Source organism: Lissotriton helveticus, chromosome 1_1 (genome assembly GCF_964261635.1).
Source record: "Lissotriton helveticus chromosome 1_1, aLisHel1.1, whole genome shotgun sequence".
Classification (NCBI taxonomy): domain Eukaryota; kingdom Metazoa; phylum Chordata; class Amphibia; order Caudata; family Salamandridae; genus Lissotriton; species Lissotriton helveticus.
The window spans coordinates 570,482,866-570,502,954 of NC_136057.1; the positions used below are offsets into that span (position 1 = coordinate 570,482,866).

At 47.0% G+C, this 20,089-nt stretch overlaps 1 protein-coding gene across 1 annotated transcript in view; it reads left to right on the forward strand.

Annotated features, from left to right (window-relative positions):
- Positions 1-20,089, forward strand: part of LOC144813884 (solute carrier organic anion transporter family member 1A2-like) — a 1,119,068-nt gene that overhangs the window by 15,118 nt on the left and 1,083,861 nt on the right. The window contains exon 2 of the mRNA XM_078674060.1: positions 11,113-11,234. Coding sequence (XP_078530186.1) covers positions 11,175-11,234 — 60 coding nt within the window. The 5' untranslated portion in view covers positions 11,113-11,174. The remainder of the gene's footprint in view (positions 1-11,112; positions 11,235-20,089) is intronic.

Here is a 20,089-nt window from a genome sequence, read left to right on the forward strand (position 1 = left end):
GGCTAGCTGTCATCAGGACAGGCTAGACCTGCATTTAAAGCGGCCCTTCAAGCGCGCAGCATTTGTGCCGAAGTAACGCCGGAGTCACGCCAGAGTCCAGCCCGTCTGCGCCCGTCCGCGCTAAGGACGGGCTAATGGACGGGACTCACGGGGAGGTAAGCGGACCTGGCTGGGCTGCTCATGTAACTTTTAAATATTCCTATCAGGATTTATGTGCTTAAACCGTCCTGGCTATCGTGCCATTTTACATGCCCTCCGGAGGCTCTGCGAGACTCCCCCTGCTGTGGCTGCTTTGCTAGCCATTGTAAGTCGCCGATAGGTGACTTCCCTAGGTCTTCCTCTCCTATACTCTTGCCCCCCATCTCTAGCTCCACGAATGAAAGGGGTTACCTTATTAATGCAAGATCCTCGGTGAAAAACAACATATCCTTTAGTGACTTTGTACTGGCAAGAAGGCCCGCATGGGTGTTCATTACTGAAACCTGGGCCTCAGACTCTTCCGGCCCTGATCTGGTGGCAGCGATTCCGGAAGGATATGCGCTAGCCAGGCTGGATAGAGTTGGGCGTAGAGGAGGCGTTTTAGGGATCCTCTATAAGACATCTCATATTTGCCGTATTTCTGAATTGTCGGGCCCTTCCGATTCCTTTCAAGCTCTCCATTTTTCAATTAATTCCCCCTGTGTTGCTCCTTTTATGGGCATACTGATCTACAGACCCCCGGGTCCCAGAACTGATTTTAGCCAGTCTTTGCTTAACATTCTGGAACCCTATTTTGGCTGTGCCCAATTGACGGTTCTGGGCGACCTAAACTTTCACCTGGACAATTTTGTGTCCAGAGACTCCCTTATCCTCTTGGACTCCTTGTCCGCCTGTGGCCTTCAGCAGTTAGTTAAACTTCCCACCCACCAGGCGGGTCACATCCTGGATGGGGTGTTTTCAAATGACCCTAGGTTAAAAACTGACCCACCTATTCCATTGGTCTGGTCCTACCATCTGGCCGTTCCGTTGGAACTTCAGGCTCTCCCTAGGAACCTTAAGCTGACTGGTCCTAGTAAAAGGGGACCTAGGAGAAACTTTAGGAGGGTTACTAATTCTTCCCTTGCCCCTCTAATTCAGAAATTTGCTATTGATTCAGCCAAAGATTTTAATATAGCTGCCTCCGAATTAAGGAATGCTATTACCGCAGCAGTAAATGTGCTAGCCCCTGTAACTTTTCGATATTCTGCCCGAAAGACACCATCAGCCCCGTGGTTTTCAGAGCCTTTAAGGCTCCTAAGGCAGGGTCTAGAAAGCAGGAAAGGCTATGGCGGGTGAGTTGGAATCCTCAAGAGAGGGAGAAGCTCAAATGTCTCCTTAAGGAGTATAAGGCGGAGGTTATCAAGGTGAAACAAGAATACTTCGCCCATCTAACTACCACTCTTACCTCCCCGAGAGAACTCTTTAAGATAGTTGACTCTTTATGTGGCTCAATGGTTAGAGCGGCAGACCCTGATGTAGAGGTCTGGCCCGGGACCAGGGTTCAATTCCCGCTTCGGCTGGCCTCGGCTGGTCTCGGCGGATCTTGGGCTCATAATTCCCCCGGACCTGATTTCTCGCCTCGGTGCCTACTCTAAGCATGGGTCCCACGCTGCAACTCTGGGCAATAGCTTGCTTAGTCTCCACAATGGCCCCCTACAGCGCTGGGGATGCCTGGTTGCACCCTGGGGATGCCCAGGAGTGGACATTTCATGGGGAAAACCAGGAAGGGTTCCCTAGCGGTATGAGTACAGCGCCAGGACACTTAGTAGTATCAGTGCGCTTTACAAATACGTCTATTTCATTTCATTTCATTTATGCACGTTGCAGATGCCTGATCCCATAGTGTGCTCACAAGATCTCTGTGATAAAATCGCAGGATATTTTCACATGAAAATAGTGGATATTTATTCGGCCCTTGAATTACAAAAGGCCTTAATGTCCCCCCCTCTCCCAGTCCAGCCTTCTTTCCTTCCAAAGTTGATGCCCCGACTACCACAGTGAGTCTGTCTGTGTTTCCACCGCTCTCCCTGCAGGAACTTGACTTGCTGTTAAGCAAGATGAGGTCAGGGTCTCCTTTAGACCCCTGTCCTCTCAAAGTTCTCAATGACTGTAGAGATACTTTGTTGCCTCCGTTTCTGGACATCATGAACAGGGCAATGAAGGATGGTATTTTCCCCTCCCAGTGGAAGAGTGCTGTGGTTAAGCCCCTCCTTAAGAAGCCGACATTAGACCCCGAGGTACTTAAAAACTTCCGCCCAATCTCTTTGCTCCCAAAACCAGCAAAGATGCTGGAAACCCATCTAAACCAGCATTTGGCGGCATTTCTGGATTCCTCGGAGCTTCTAGATCAGTCCCAACACGGTTTCAGGAGAGGCCATAGCACGGAGTCGGCCCAAACGATAGTGCTTGACAACATCCGCACTGAGGTCGACCGGGGCCATACCTCCCTGTTGATCTTACTAGATCTGACAGCCGCCTTCGATACCCTGTCTCCCTCGGTTCTTACATGTCGTCTGAGGGAGATAGGGGTAGAGGGCGCGGCCTTGAGTTTACTGGCCTCCTTTCTGGATCAGAGGGAGCAGAGGGTCAAGCTGGGAGGATATCTATCTCCACCCACTCCTGTGCAATGTGAGGTTCCACAAGGGTCGGTATTCAGTCCGACCCTGTTCAACATCTATGTGGCCCCACTTGCCAGGCTGGTGAGATCGTTTGGGATGGAGGTAGTCTCCTACGCTGATGACACTCAGATCCTGGTGTCCCTCTCTCATTCGGGGAACGCTCCCATTCGTAATTTTAGAAACTGCATGGAGGCGGTTTCTAAGTGGATGATTTACAATTTACTAAAACAGAATGCGGAGAAGACCGAGATTATGGTCTTCGGCGGAAACACAAACATCTGGACGGCCGAATGGTGGCCCCCCTCGCTGGGAGTCTGCCCCACACCTATAGATTCTGCAAAGAATCTGGGAGTGATGATTGATCCAGCTCTCTCAATGGCACAGCAGGTCAATAGGACAGTTGCTACCTGCTGGGGTATTATTAAAATTCTTCGGAAAATCAAACATTATTTGTCCCCTCAGGCTCGCAAGCAGGTTGTCGTTGCACTGGTCGCTTCGCGACTTGATTATTGCAACGCTCTGTATGCCGGCGTTAATAAAGGCCTAGTGCAGCGCCTTCAAATTGCCCAGAATGCGGCGGCCAAATTTTGTATTAGATGCTCCAAGACTCTTCTCCGCCATGGCTTCTAGGAAAAGCCTGCACTGGCTTCCTATTGAGTCCAGGATTGTCTTTAAGACTCTTTGCTTGACCTATGGGGCACTTGCTGGCAAGGGGGCTGGTGGTGTGAGGAAATTGTTGCTTCCTTATGCACCGGGCAGAGCCCTCCGCTCCTCAACTAAGAGCTTGTTGGTGGTGCCTCGTGTTCGAAGAAGTAAATGGGGTGGGAGGGCGTTTTCAACGGTAGCCCCCAAGCTGTGGAACAGCCTTCCCCATGAAATTAAATCCCAACTGTCAGTCCTTAAGTTTCAGAAAGCTCTTAAAACGTGGCTATTCTCAAAGGCGTACCCGTAGTGCTGGTTATCTGGTCATTTTGATTTCTTCTTTGGTAGGCGCCTTGATGCCTTTGGGCTTAGTAGCGCGTTATAAGACTCACTTCATTTCATTTCATTTCAGGCTGTGCATTGACTCAGGGGCAAAACTTAAATTCCTTACTGATCCAAAAGCCGCCCTCAGCTTTACCAAACAATTGCAGAAGTCCTCCCCGCGAAGCTACCGTGCACATCCTGAGGGCGACCATCCAAGCAACAATGACTGATTTGACATCCAGCCAATCCTCTTCCACAGCGACCCCCATGCACCCGTGATCCACATATCCCGTTTGCCACAAGAACTGCTGTTCTTTATTGCTTGACTGTACTGGCCGTTGATTTCCTTTGTAGCACTTGACTACACCCGCTTCATCAATACTCTATTTAGTGCCTGGGGCTCCGAGGCAAACTGTGCAGACCCGGCATCCCTATCCTAGTGCCTTATGCCTGCACATGGCCACATGTGTCACTTTTTACCAGCCTCCCTCTGAGGCCTGAAAAGCTCGGCCACCTAGCCTTCCTGGGAAGGGTTTTTTGTTTGGGCCCTCACACCCTTGATGGGGTAATTCCCACCTCTGGATTTCTCCATTCAAGTTTGGGTACTCTAGGCAGGGGTGGTTCCGATGCTCAACCTCTTTGGGGGATTGGAGTGGGAGGTGGGAGGGTTTGGGTTTTAAATCCAGGGCTCTGCCTTTGGCACCTGGTTATTGGGGAATTGTTGAACTGTTATTTTTTAATTGTTCCTAGCATGTTACTGCTTGCATCCATCTCATGCTATCTCCATCCCCTTGATGCCGGCTCTCTGCGTAAGCCCTGTGGTCACGATCACTGCAACACCATACCTCCCTCGCTGCTACATGGCTGACACCACCTTTTTAACATGCAACATTAGGGGCCTAAATTATGACGGGAAAGCGCGCCTCATGCATGCATACCTCATTAGGCACAACGTTGTCATTTGCTTCTTTTAGGAGACACACCTCCTCCCTGCCACCTCACCTAGACTGCGCTCCTGGCATTGGGGGGACTCCTACACCCCTTTTTATTCTAATTATACATGCAGCGTAGTCATTCTCTTCCGAAAGGGACTCCCCTGGCGCGGCTCCCATTCTTTCATTGACACAGATGAATGCTACGTGATCCTAACTGGTACCCTATATAGCCAACCACTGATACTTGCTGCAATATCCGGCCCAAATGTTGAGGACCCCAACTTCTTCACCCATGTCTGGCACATAATCTCCTACTCGGGACCTCACTCTATCATTTGGGACGGTGACTTCAACATTGCGCCTGCACCGGCCCATGACCCTTTGGGTGACCATGTTTTACACCCTCAGGCCACGGCCACATTACACTCCATAGCAATAGACAACTCACTCGTAGACATCTGTCATCAAACACACCCTGAGGCAAGCAAAGGCACCTGCTCCTCCGGCTCACGCAGTACCTGGTCCCACATTGACTTGTGGTTCACCACACACGATGTAGTATCGTGGTCCGCTGCGGCAGACCACTCGGCTTGCACACTTTCGGCTCATGGCCTGGTGCCTCTGCACCTGTGATTACCGCACACTCTCCCCCGCATGTGCTTGTTGCTCCTATCCCCCAATCGCTTTGAGACTCCTCGTTTCGCACAGAGATTTGTGGTGCCATTATAGACTATTTTGAGTGCAACAGCCACTCTGTCAAGTCACCCTCAACGCTCTGGGAGGCCTTCAGAGCCACAATCCGAGGGGAGTGCATTGCCAAGCAGGCAAGGGTATTAAAATCCATCCGAGGCACCCTAGAACGCCTGGACAGGGACATCAAAGCAATAGATGCGCAACACTCTCAGTACCCAGACCCTGCCTTTTTAGTCTCCATCCACATTAAGCTTACCGAGTTCCATGAGGAGGCCGTCAGAGAAGTTACTTTACTTGGCAAAGAGGCACGTGCACGCCGCTACGGTGAGGGCGATCAGCCCGGCAGGCTGTTAGCGGGTCTTTTGGGACAGCCACACACCTCCTCCTACAATACATCTCTAAGCATTGAGATCACTGGTAGGACCACATCCCCAGGCAACATTACAGCCAGGATCACTGCATTTTTTGGCCAACTCTACACAGCTGGCATGCCTTTGTCCCGGGAAGCCCTGGATCATTAATTTGATTCAATTGAGCTCTTATGGGTTGGGAATGGTCACTGCAAATATTTGGACTAACCATTCATCCCCGAGGAGATCCCCAAGGTTATAGCCAGCCTCCCAGGCAACAGGGCCCCCGGCTCCGACAGGCTCACCCTGGCATTCTATAAAGAGTATGCACCTCTTCTATTTCCCCAATTGGCAGAAATGTATAACGAATCTTTAGAATCTGGTACACTTCCCCCCTCCCTTTACGAAGCTATGATCACTCTCCTCCTCAAGCTAGACAAACCCCCTGAGTGCTGTGACTCATATCGGCCCTTATCGTTAATCGATGCCAATAACAAAATCTATGCGAAATTACTTGCCAACGGCCTTCTCCAACTTATGCCATTAGTTGCCTGCCCTGATCAATCTGGGTTTATCCCCTGCCGTGCTACGGCACACAATCTGCGCACTATTTTTTTCTGTTATCCATCAAATAAACCCCACCTTGCCTGCAGTGGCCGCCCTCCTGGATACCAACAAGGCTTTCGAAACGCTTGAGTGGCCATTTCTATTCTATCTTCTAGATCGGGTTTCAGCCTGGGCTTCGTTCAAAAGATTAAACTCCTTTATATGTTCCCAACAGCGTGCATCTGGATTAACGGGCAAGTCACTGAACCCATACCGATTAATAAGTGCACCAGGCAGGGATGCCCCCTTTCCCCTATGTTATTTCCCATTGGATGGAGCCCCTTGCGGCGTGTCTGCACCAGCACCACACTTATCGGGGCATCAGTTTCTCTTCCTGCGCCCTTTTGACTTCCATGTATGCAGACGATGTCATGATCTATGTCCGTAACCCGTATGAGAATTTAGCCCACATGGCTAGGGAAGTGATCTGCTTTGGTGGTTTCTCTGGGATCCATGTAAACTGGAGCACATCAGTCCTATTTTCCCTTACCGACGCTACCAAGCCTTTTTCCCACCGAATACCTGATCGTCTGGGCATCGGGTCCTGTTAAATACCTGGACATCTGGCTAAGAAGGGATGTGGACGAGCTATGGTGGTTCAACTTTGGCAAGACCATGGACTGGCTTGAGTACAAAATACAGTCTTGGCTTAAACTCCCCCTTTCACTTGCCGGGCGCATTGCGATTGTGAAGATGGTTGTGCTCCCGAAATTTCTATTTCTCTTCTTAAACATCCCTATTCCACTCTCGTCATCATTCTTTAAAAAGTTGCGCTCTGCCATCATTACACTGATTTAGGCTGGTCACAAGCCCAGCATTGCTTATGAGCTCCTGGCACTGACCAGCGGCGGAATGGGGGCACCTGATTTTGAACTGTACGACATGTGTGCCCAAGATAGCTTTCTTCATTTCTGGATCCAACCATGCACCTTTCCAGCCCCACGTTGCGGTCAAAACAGACCTAGCCTTACCCTGGCCACTGCAGACCACGCTGGATTTGCCGTACAAGAGCCCTCGCAATGAGGTCGACACTGTGGAATGCTTGCGCTGGGTCTGGGATCGGATTCATAGATTCACTCGTGCCAAGGAACTCTTTGAGCCTGCAATGCCACTCACCAACAACCCCTCATTTTCCCCTCTGCAAACCGCTGGCAAGGCTTGCCGGGCCGCAGGCTTGGGTGTTCGCACCAAAGCAAATCTCAAATTGCTTTATTACCAAATCAGAGCCACATGTAAAAATATTCACCCGACTTTTCCACTTACCCCCCAGCTTAGCGCCACACTTCAATATGTTCACACTTCCGCTTCCCTGCACAAGCTAGTTACAAGGCTGTATGTGCTAATGCTGGCAGTCTCTCCAAGGAACACAGAGTGCGCCCGTGCCACTTGGAACATGGTCCTAGACAATGGCGTTTCCCCTACACCATTGCAAAACTGCTCCAGTCAATCCAAGCGCCTCTCCCCGAATTATTGACTAAGGCTCATTCATTTCTGTTACCTGCACCGGCTATACCGTACACCCGCGTTGCTTCACAAGATAAGGCTCCTAGATAGCGCCAGATGCGCACGCAGTTCATCCCCCGGTGCCTACTTCATGCACTTGGCATGGCTGTGCCTCAAGGTAAGGTTTCTCGGTTTGGGGTGGAGGTGTGCCCTGATATTAGCGACATCACATCGGAGCGCATTGTCCCCAAACCCCTACAGTGCTTTTTGGGACATGTAAGGGACGTCTCAGACCCCCCACCACAAGCTAACTGCCATGTTGATTATACCAGCCAGACGTTGGGTTGCAATCCATTGGGGCTGCAGACCAGCGTTGCTAATAAAAAATTGGCTAGCCAACACCGCTCATTGTTAATCACTCCTGGGGGAATTCTGGGGTTTGATGCCCTTGGCAAATAGACCTCCTGATATATGGGGCCCCCTAATTTCTTACCTTAAACAACTGGAAGTCCACTGACGGTCCCCACCCCACTGATCCACCGATTCCTATGACTGACCCCGAATAGACCAGCACCTAGAGTTTTAGCAACTTACCTATACACCACACTAGCACTCCGGCTTTACTTCTCTCTTCTGCCACATTGGGCCGGAGGGCACACTGATGTAATGTATGTAACTGTTTTCGGTCAATGTATTGGATGCCAAGCTTTGGATAAATATGTAACGTGTAACATGCTTTAATGTTCAATAAAGACTGTTTGAAAATCAAAAAAATAATCAGGCCCTCATTAATTGTTTTTTGTTTGTTTTTTAAGAATATTTACAAGTTTCCCCATAAAAAATTCTTGTTTCCATGGAATGCTTTTTGTTTTTCTGTTTCTGCTTTTTTTAAATGTGAAGCCCAGAATCAAAATCATATCTCAAATTTAGATTAATTAATTTGCATGAGATTTAGAGAAAGTAATACAATACAAATTTACGGTGTATAAGCCATCTATTAAATAAACATAATTCTAATTTACACTTAATATTTACAATTCAATATTTCAAATTTAGAGGTACTATTTTTAAACCAATAAGGTGTCTTAATTGTAGGTACACTTCCATGCTATGAATATGATAGCCGTCAATTTGGTCCACTATCCCGAAATAAATATATTGCTTTTTCCTTTTATTAACTACATTCTATAACCAGATCAGCTAGTGCTCAATTTTAACCTATCTAATTGCTAGAATCAATTGTTCTAATTAGATTTTTTTTAAAGTGATCAATATGTAGTCTCAGAGCAAGGCATCTAGGGCCAGATATACTATTTATTGGTTGCACAATACTTGATGCAATTTGGTCAGCATTTGTGCGACAAGTAAAGAATTTTAAGAAGTGATCTATGTACTATTCAGTTGGTTATAAAAATTCTGAATAGCAGTTGGGCAGAATCCAACCTACCTCATGGATATTATTGAGTTAGGTCAAAAACTGCAACTCACTAAGATTGGAGGAAATTGCTGGAATTGTGGCTGCTGGGGTCAGCAGGCCACAATGGCCGTGATTGCTTTTAAAAAGAGAAAACCTTTTTTTATAAAAAAAAATCAACATGTTTTCCTTAACGGAAATAGGACTGCATTTAAAAAGAAACGTTACTCATTTTTTTGTTTGTTTAACCAATGGCAGCAATCCTCAGGACCTCTGCCTACTTTTCAACAAACGTTTTTTTTCCCATTCACAAATGGTTCAGGGTTTAAAGGGGATCACTTCCCTTTTGTGAATTCATACCACCGCCTTTGACATGTTGGTAAAATATCAATGTTATGTAACTGAATTTCTGTTGAAAAATATTGATGAATGAGATACTGATTCAGTATATGGAAATGAGTCCTATAATACACCCTTTCAAGATAATGAATTGGTATAAATTTGGAATCCCGTTTAGGAGAAGGAAAACTATTGTAACTACTAAAATGGAATTTGTAGATAAGTAAAGCCCTTTTAAGGTTTGCTAATGTTGAATTGAAGTATTTGCAACAGTTAAAATGCTTAGTACATCTCACCCCTGGATTCACCGCACTATAAAGAGATTAAGCCACCAAGGCGTGCAAGGCACGGTACTTTCTTAGATCCAAATTGAATGCCTGCTCTCATTGTAAAGGGAGGGGGTGCAGTTCATCCCTGCATCAGTGGCATGCACCTCAAGGTGCCTGCCACAGGGTGTAGGGGTCAACAGGGGGGCACCATGGATTCCCTTTTAATGGCCATTTGGCAGCCTTCCCCCCATCGGGCTTTCAGGAAAGACAGATTCCCAATGCCTCTCTGTTTCGGAATGGTAGTAGGAAGCGTCCAACGTAATCCTCGGCCAGAAAGAGCTGGCCGAGGGATTACTGCAGGCTTTCTGAATAGCGGATGGGCTTTCCAAGTCCATCGGAGGCCATTCAAAAAGCGGGCTTGGATTCCCTTCTGACCGACCCCATCAAAATGGGTCGGTCAGGAAGGAATCTGAAAGGGCAATTCCGATGCGGTCTAATGGCTCTGACCAATGGTCGGAACGTCTCCGACCAACGGTCGGAGCCATTCCCAACACCATCGCAATCGGGCCCTTAGTCTTTATCATCAGGAGCAGACACTGAGATCCAATCACCTGCGACTTGTTCGTGTTCCACGATATTTCAAAACACTACAAGGAGGCAGGTCCTTCTCAGTAAGGACAGCTAAACTCTGGAATGCTCTGCCTGCCCACCTGCACCTGATCGAAACAGAATAGGAGTTTGGGAAGGCGTTAAAAACCTGTCTCTTTTCTCAGGTGTATTCTCCCAGGCCGATCTTTTTTTCGTCAGTCTGCTTTTTGCACCAGGACCCCTCAGTTGAGGTATCTGCTTGCTCTACAAATGTATATTGATTGATTGATTGATTGATATAAAGGGAAAATATCTCGCCTTGCCTCAGAAATGTGTTTTAATTGCCTGTGCATTGAAGCCAAGCATTTACTATACACAGTTCTGATATAAACACTCAATTGTTTTTTCACTCTAAATACTGGCTGGGTTCAGGACAGTATTTATTTATATGCAATCAAAGATTTTGCATAATTACATGATTTTACCACAAAATTGTAAACACTGTGTGTTTTCATTCAAACTGAATATTATTTACCCTAATATAGAAATGTCCTACAAATTAATAGGCAGAATGGAACTTTAACATCAGTTAGTTAGTGTGCCAATGTGTATCATATTCAGCCTAAGATAGGCAGTATGTCCTTGATGCTGGTTGCTGCATAAATAATGTGCAATGTTTTAAATAATTATTATTCAGCAAATGCTAATTGGCACAGAAGTTTAATGTGTCATATATAGGTACCCAGAAGTGTCATCCATTGGCATCAACAATATCTAGTTGTCTCAACCTTTTGATATTTTGTCACAGTGATTCTCAGCTTGCATGTCATTTGTGTTGTCCAAGTATATGTAAACCTATGTTTCTCTTTTTAGAGTGCCTCAATTAAAAGAAGAATCAGTGAAATACAAAGCAAAACTCCATTTGATAGAGCAAAATGGCTGACTTAACAAATCCTGCATCAAAAGGGAAACAATGGGGCATTTCAAAGCTAAAGGTATGAACTTTGCAAAATAACTTCAGTGGCATAAACATATGACATGGTATTGCATCAACCTAGTGCCTCTTGCTCCACCTTAAGCCATATTTATCAACACCCAGAGTAAGGATCTCAACACCATGTCTGTGGTCAGACCACCGACCGCTATCGCGGTGGTCTGGAGACCGCCCGACAAGCAGTCGGCAGCCCAACAGGTGAATTAGGATGCGACTGCTGTGCTGATGGTCGAAAAGTGCTCTTTAACATGGCGGCTTGTGCTGCCGCCCAGGAAAACGTCAGCAGTACAAGCTGCAGTGTTAGAGAGCACTTTGTGCACATCCATGCACCGTTGTGCACATCCATGCACCATGTGGTAACATATCACCATGCATGGAACACATTGCTTGGATGGGGCCCCAGGGCCTCTTTGCAGTGGCCCACAAGGTATGGGGCCCTGTTTGGGACCCCAAAGTCTCTTTCTGACTGCCTTTTCAAAGGCTGTTGGAAAGGGAAATGATAATCCTGACGACGGTGCTTGCCATGGAACCGCCTCCGTTTGGGATAACCATTCTGACTGCTGCCCCATCTAGATCACTAATCCTAGCAGAGGCAGTGCTCTGTCCCCGACAGACAATGGTCCGACCACCAGCATAGTAATGCGGTGGTCTGACCGAAGGGCTGTCCTTTGGTGGGACCACCACCGACAGTCTGTCGGTGGTGGTCTCGCCGACATCATAATGAGGGCCTAAGATACCGACTCATGAAGAAATTATAAACAATTGGTAGGATAAAAGTAAGTGAAGAATGAGACAGACTATGTTGGATTGAGTAAATCAGAATATTTGAGCAGGACTAAAAATACCAAATGGGGATTTAACATGCATTTCACTGGTGACATCACTTTGTGTCATCATTGCGCTAACTGACTTGTGCAAACTGCAATTTCAAAAAGTTCAAATATCAGTCAGATAATTTGAAATGCCTACTACATACCTGCGAGGGTTTCAAGGCGCTGAGGGTGGGGAAAGGGGAGGGTTCTGTTGCTTCTGGTCGAACAGCCAGGTCTTGAGTCGTCTCCTGAAGGTTAGAAGGTCTTCGGTTTGTTGTAGGTTGAGGGGGAGGGTGTTCCAGGTCTTGGCGGCACGGTGGGAGAAGGATCTGCCTCCGGCTGTGGTTCTACGGATGCGTGGAACGGTAGCCAGGGAGAGGTCTGTGGAGCAGATTTTCCTGTTGGGTATGTAGAAGTAGAGTCGACTGTTGAGATAGGCTGGGCCAGTCTTGTGGAGTGCCTTGTGTGTGTGGATCAGGAGCTGGAAGGAGATTCCTTTGTTGAATGTCAAGTCGAGGATGACTCCCAGGTTGCATGCCTGGTTGGTAGGTGCGGGGGGTGTCCCCAGCGATGCGGGCCACCAGGAGTCGTCCCATGCTGAAGGGTTGGGCCCAAGGATGAGGATCTCCGTCTTGTCTGTGTTCAGCTTAAGGTGGCTATCCTCCATCCAGTCGGCGAGGGCCTTCATTCCATGGTGGAGGTTGGATTTGGTGGTGAAGGGGTCCTTGTAGAGGGAGAGGATCAGTTGCGTGTCATCGGAGTAGGAAATTATTTTGAGATTGTGATGTCGGGCGATGCGTGCGAGAGGCGCCATGTTGACGTTGAACAGCCTCGGGCTGAAGGAGGATCCCTGCGGGACGCCGCAGATGATCTCTGAGGCTTCGGATCAGAACACGGGGAGGAGGACTCCCTTGGTCCTGCCAGAGAGGAAGGAGGAGGTCCAGGGCCTGTCTTGGATCCCTGCGTCGTGGAGTCGTGTGCGTGGTGTGCGGTGGCAGACGGTGTCGAAGGCGGCGGAAAGGTCCAGAAGGATGAGGACAGCTGTCTCGCCGTTGTCCAGTAGGATCCTGATGTTGTCTGTGGCGGCGATGAGGGCGGTCTCAGTGCTATGGTTGCTGCAGAATCCTGACTGGGAGGGGTCCAAGATGCTGTTGTCTTCAAGGTTGCGGGTGAGCTGGATGTTGAGTATCTTCTCGATGACCTTAGCTGGGAACGGAAGCAGGGAGATGAGCCGGACGTTTTTGAGTTTGCTTGGGTCCGCCTTCGGTTTCTTCAGTAGGGCGTTTTGATAACCATGCTTCTAGTTGACTTGCAGGTGGGGGAGGTAGAGGGTGAGGGGAACTCCTTCAGGTGGGGCCTAGTTATTGGATGTATACCCTAATGTAAGTTTGTGAAGAACAAAAATACAATTGTTCCTGAAGCCAAACAAAAGTATCACATGGGTATCAATGGAGGAAACTAATATTGGTACCCAAATTGTGATGGATAAAATTGTTAATACAGAGAATGCAAACGTGGTTATCAGATCAGGATAGAGTTCCTATATCTAGCTTTACAGAAGACCAATTTTGTGTAATTGGATTGCAGCAGAATAGATTGTCCTGTCTATCGTGCAAGTATTGCTAATGAGACATGTTTACAAGTTAAGGTCTTAAGCTGCTCCAGACGTACATAAATCTCTAAGGCTGCTGGTAACTTTTCAAAAAATGGTTCTCAAATTTGTAGAAGAATGAGCTGTATGCTGAATGCATGTCATGTATTGATCATGTGCATCATTGTTATACAGTTCATATTTTGCTTAGAGGTTCATGTATGCTAGGGGATCGACTTTTATGTTGACCTCAAGGCTGCTATTGATACACTAGAAAGAGTAGGGATTTCTTAAGTTCTGAACATTTGAAAATGTTACATTTTAATACAGCATAGACATGCAGATACGTGTGGACACCACTTGCACCAATGATACTCCTTAAAAAATGGTAAAAGCAGAGATGTGTTCATCCCCATTGAGTTTTGCACAACTGAGTGCTGCAAAAACAGTAGACTAAATGCAACTATGTTAAATCCTGATAGTACACATATGCCACAGTAATCATGGTTTAAAGACAGTCTTGCATTTACAGGTGCCAGAATGTGGGTTGGTAATTTGGAAATTGGAGACCTTTACCACCTGGTGGGTGTGACACAAGCAGCAGACAATTGCCAATAGAAATGCATGTTAATTTTAACCAGTACCTTTAAACTCATGGAAACAACATGATAACATTTTTTAACCAAATTAGATTAGGGTAAAAAGGCAATAAACTGATCAAAGCTAATTAAGGGAAACAAATTAGCTCACTATGTTGGAGGTTTATTGAAGTTACCCAAGGGGTCCCTCTGAAAACACGTTTCTGTATTCTAGTGCAGCCCTTTATGGTGCAGAGATTTGGGGATTTAAAAAGACCAAAATAACGGAACTTGAGGAAAACCGGATTCTGAGGTCGTTATTGAGTATCCCTGTATGTACCCCCTTGAGGCCTCAGAGATTAGACACTGGGGTTAGCTCAATTTCAGACTAATAGTACGAGGGATTGCAGACCAGGGAGGTGTCATCTCCCTTCTGCTGGAAGCCACTTGGGTGTTAGCCCCAAAAGGCAGGCTTCAAAGGTGAATCCGGTTTTGAAGGGCAGATGTATTACCCTAGGAGGGAGTGCTGCCCTATTGCTGAGGTAGACAGGCTGGAATAAGAAGCAAAGGAGGGAAACCTGTTGCAAAACAGGTTAGGGAGGTCTGAACACAGAGAGGGGCCTCGCTGTCATGGGAGTGGGCTAAATGGTGCATACTGTGATAGCCGGATGCCACACTCTACAGAAAGTGGTCCTCAGGTAGGAGATAACCTGGTAGCTCATTGGCTACCAACCGCATCCTTCCATGATGGCACTTTCCCAGCATGAAGAAGGCATCGCTGGCACCCAGACCCCATATCTTGTCCAACTTGGAAGAAGGACTGCCTTGCTGCATCGAGGGACCAGAAAATAGAGGCTGCTCTGACGACCAATGCACCTAGTGGCTAGTGAAGAGAGGGACTGTACCTGCCAGGTCCTGCTCAAGGAGAAGCTTTCGCCAGTGCCCAGTCAAGCCAAGAGGCTACAAGGGCCTGCTGACTGACCTCCTGTTCACATCACAGGGACACAACAGCTGAAAAAGACTGCTGGGGGAAGTTAGCGCTTCTTCAGCATCCTTCATACCATGCATCAGGACCACTCCATTGGAATCCATTGCAATGTGGATAAAGTGCCTGGAACTGCTGAAGGCTTGCTTCCCTTGTAAAGATTACTGTTTTTGAGGACATTGCTGGTCCCCTTGACTAGCTCCCTGCTAGAGCTGGTCTACCCAAGTACTTCCCACTGAACACATTTACACCTACCAAAAGTGTCCCGTTCATTTACTTTGCCAAGGATTGTTCCTGTTTAAGTGAAAATGCTTTATTTATTTTATTCTTGTAAAATCAAATCTCCAGAACTCGCAAATGGGTGTTTTTCATTCTAGTGTCTAAATTCTTGTACAAATACAGTCTCTTTTTGTAAATTGTTGTTGGATTTCCTGAGTGTCGCATCAATTTCTTCTTCAACTGTTTTGATGCTGTTTAAATTCTTAACACTTGTTACTCTGTGTAAGTCTTCCTGCTCAATGCCACAGCAACCCAGGGTTTAACTGAGTGTTTTACAGTTGAAACCTAATTGCCCTAAAGAGGTTGGTTAGTATATTACACGGTGAGATTACACGACTACACCATAAAATTAATGAATGAATGAATGAAAATCAAGTTATACCGCGCGAACTTAGCCCAACGGGCATCAAGGCGCCTAACAAAAATATAAAGAAGGAGTCAGGTGCGATTTTACTGGTATGTCTCGATAAAGAGCCATGTCTTTAAAGCTTTCCTAAACAGCACAGTAGAAGGTTGCAGTTTTAATTCAGGAGGGATGGTATTCCACAACTTAGGGGCCACAAAAGAAAAAGCTCTTCCTCCCCACCTGACTCTGTTAACTCGAGGAACAGACAGCAGATTCTTACTGGAGGAACGCAGGTTTCTGCTAGGGGTGAATGGGACCACCAGGGATCTTATGCTTTCCGCACAGTCGCCGAACAAGGCCCAATAAACCAGGCACAGGATTTTAAAAGAAATCCTGGCCTGGATCGGGAGCCAATGTAGGCTCTTCCTGGCTGATATAGGTGAGGAGAGCCTGGGGACCTCAAGGACAAACCTCGCTGCCACATTTTGAACGGTCTGCAGGCGCTGTATCAGGCCTTTATTAATGCCAGCATAGAGCGCGTTACAATAGTCTAGCCGGGAGGCGACTAAAGCAACCACGATCTGTTTGCGGGCTTGCTGGGAGAGATAGTGGGAGATTTTCCTTAGAATCCTGATAACCCCCCAGCAGATAGAGACCGTTCTATTAACCTTCTGGGCCATATCAAGCGAGGTGTCAATCATCACGCCCAAATTCCGGGCGGATTTCGTGGGTAGCGGGCAGGCTCCGAGAGAAGAGGGCCACCAGTCGTTTGACCATATGTCCTGATCTCTACCGAAAATCAGGACCTCGGTTTTCTCTCCGTTCAGCTTCAGTGAGTTCAGAATCATCCACTTCCATGCAGTTCCTGAAGCTGATAGCGGAGGAACTCACCGAGTGGGAGAGAGACACTATAATTTGGGTGTCATCGGTGTATGACACCACCTCCATCCCATGCGATCTTACCAGCCTGGCAAGTGGGGCCACATAGATGTTAAAAAGGGTGGGGCTCAAGGCCGACCCCTGCGGGACCCCACATTGCACAGGTGTGGCAGGGGAGAGGTACACCCCATTTCTGCTCAAATAGCACTACTCAGATTTACACACATATTGCAAAAAGGCCTATGCCATCCCTGATGCCTTCTCCCAGCCAACAAACAGTGGAGCATATTATCAAGGGGGTTTATCTCCGCTTTTTTGGCTTTAAAAGCCAAGAAAGCGGAGATAAAATTATCTCCCTATTACCTAGCTGTCGCTAACACCAGTTAGCGACAGCTAGTAGGAGATAGCGACCATCTTGGGCCCCGCTTTGCATGTCAGTGAAATTTATCACTAATGACATGCAAAGTGGGTGTGCCAAGATGTTAGCGACTGGAAACAGTCGCTAACATCGCTATCTCCTATTACCAACTTTTGGAGATATTCGCGCTAAGCGCGAATATCTCCAAAAGCTAACACCTGCCCCATAGCAGTTCTTAGCCATGTTATCCAATGGTAGGTGGATAACATGGCTAAGAGCATTAGCTCGGTAATGCATGAATATCGCTGACTTTTCAGCGATATTCATGCATTTCGGACGATTTTTATCGCTTAGGAGATAAACCTTGATAATAGCAAGGTTCCTAAGCGATAAAAATTGTCGCAGCTCGGCGTTAAAAATATTGCCGCTAAGCCAACACAGCGATAATTATCGCTAGTTGTTGGTAATATGCCCCAGAGTCCTGTGGTCACCGCTCTGGCTGGATGGCCCGGCATATATTGCATTCGCTACAGTACAAAGAATGGTGCATGAATGGGGCATCGCACTACAGAACATTCGTAGGTATGATGAGGCAGCACAGGTATTCACTGTCAGATTATGCATTTAAAATGGACCAGGAGAGGTTGGGACAGAAAGGCTTCATGCATAAACTTTATGGAGGGTGGATGCCGCAGGATACCTCACCAACTACGGTCACAGTAGTGTATACATGGCGCACATTGACTAGAGAAATGGGATGGGAAAAGATGTTTACGCCTAGAACTCCCCTGTTAGTGGGCACAAGACTACAGCCGGTACCAAACCTCCGAGGCTTTAAGCAATCCATCTAATTGGACTCACCATACTAGAAGATGTATGGGATGCAAATGGAGTTGTATGATTCGCACACTTGCAGGCTGACTACAATATGGCTGATTTACAAATATTTAAATATTTGCAACTAAGACATTCTCTGCAGGCCATGATCCCCAAGGTGTTGGAGACAAAGGATGACTCCCCACTGGAATGTTGACTACTGGATGAACATATGACCAAAAATACCCTTACTTATGCTGTGCTAATGAGGAATACACAGAAAGAGTTGTCACAGCTGAGGACTAGATAGCAGAGAGATGTAGAGGATCTAGAGGACGACGACTGGGGGGAGGCGCTCCAAGTTCTGAGGGAAGTAGCCATTAAAGCAAGCTTTCAACTAATACAATAAAAGTCCTACATAGAACTGGGAATACCCAGGTCTGCAGGGTACTCTACTGCAGTCCCTAAGGTTTCAGAACTTAAACATTTTTATTGAACCGTTGCTATAAATGAATCAAGATCACAAAAGTTCAGGAACTTTTGCGATCTTGATTCATTTAAAGAAATGGTTTAATAAAAATGTTTACGTTCTGAAACCTTAGGGACTGTAGTAGATCGCCCTGCAGACCTGGGTATGCCCAGGGGCACCATAAACCAATGTAATCAAATCTACTGCAAATCACGGTTTAGGGTTAGCCACAACATAGACCTCCAGAACAGCCATAAGAGCTCTCTTGTGGCAACCAACTCCGTCAGGGTGCTAGTCACTGGAATCAACAAGGTTGAGTACAACAGTTATCTATTCCAGTTACAGACTCTATGGGCAAAACCCCATAGATTTTAAAAGAGTGGCCCTGATACAAGGGATATAGATTGGTGAAGATGTTCAAGAATGCTGATGGGGTCTTCCTGAGCAAACCTTTAGCCCACGAACATGTTGAGGTCACTTTGGCCCAGGGGTTGATGTCCTTTGAAGTCCAGCCAAAAATCTGTTGCCACTTGTAGCAAAACCAGTGCTTCCCTTTAACTGGTGGTAACTTGCAGGGTCACCGAACGGCAGCAGATGACTCTCCAGAATCCAGCAGACTCAGGTGCAACTTTGAGGGTCGGGACTTGGTCTCCTAGGCTGCACTTTAGCAGTCCGCAGCGATCAGGCGTTCTTGGCTACTAACTCACTTAGTCAGGCTTCTTCAGCATTTGTGACCCTATAGCGGTAACAGGCAGTCAACCAACTGATTCTTGAAGCCACGTCTGTCTGGGGCTTGGGGATGATCTTTACTTAAGCAGGGCACCACATGCACTGTCGTCTCTTTGCTTTCCATGGAGCATCAGGTGCAGTCCAGTCTTTAGTGAAGCCTCTCTTTGCTGGGTCTAGAGAACAGCAGGACAGTCCTACTGTCCTCTTTCAAGTACAGACATGATCTGACATCTTGGTGCCAAGGGCGCCACATTTTAATACCCAGGTTGTGCCCTAAGGACTTGGGCATCTAGTAGACAATGGACTACCAGGCCCTCCCACCTAGTGAAAACTTCCTGTAGTGTATAACACCTATGTAGCCCAGAATGCACTGTTCTGTCCATTCCCAATATGGCAGAACCCTCCTCTTGGACTGTTGTGCTCTCTAACCCATCCCAGAGGTGTACTTACCTGGGGGCTTACACACCCACGAAAAACAATTGACAGCATCTTCCCTCTCCCTGACCCCTATTACAGCCTTTCTGTAAAAACAAAAGAGCAGCCCCTCTCGTTTGTGTCCTTCATTTGCCATTCAAATGTGTCTTCCTTCTTGGTGCTCATCTTGTGGGCTCAATCCTTTTTGGCCTTCCTCACAGTGAGAGGTCACACCTCCTCCAGCAAAAGGTACTGTGTGTTACTTTCTGAGAATTATTCTCTCAGGAGAGCAGAAGGCTGTATCATGGTCAGCAACCATAAAAGGTCAGTGGAAAACTTCCCAAAGTTGCCATGTGTGCAAAAGTTACATTAAATTCGACTTGACCATCAAGTTGGGTTGAATGCAGTGATTCTTTTAGTACCTTGAAGTATCATATTTAGTAATTCTATTCAGTAGTTAGCACTGCACAGTTGTAAGCATATAACCCTGTACTTGCCAATAGGACCATTAGTTTTTCCACAGCAAAAACAACTATGGGTTTTTTTACAACCAGAACATGTAAAAACACATGCCATACTTTTGAACAGACAGCATCCTGA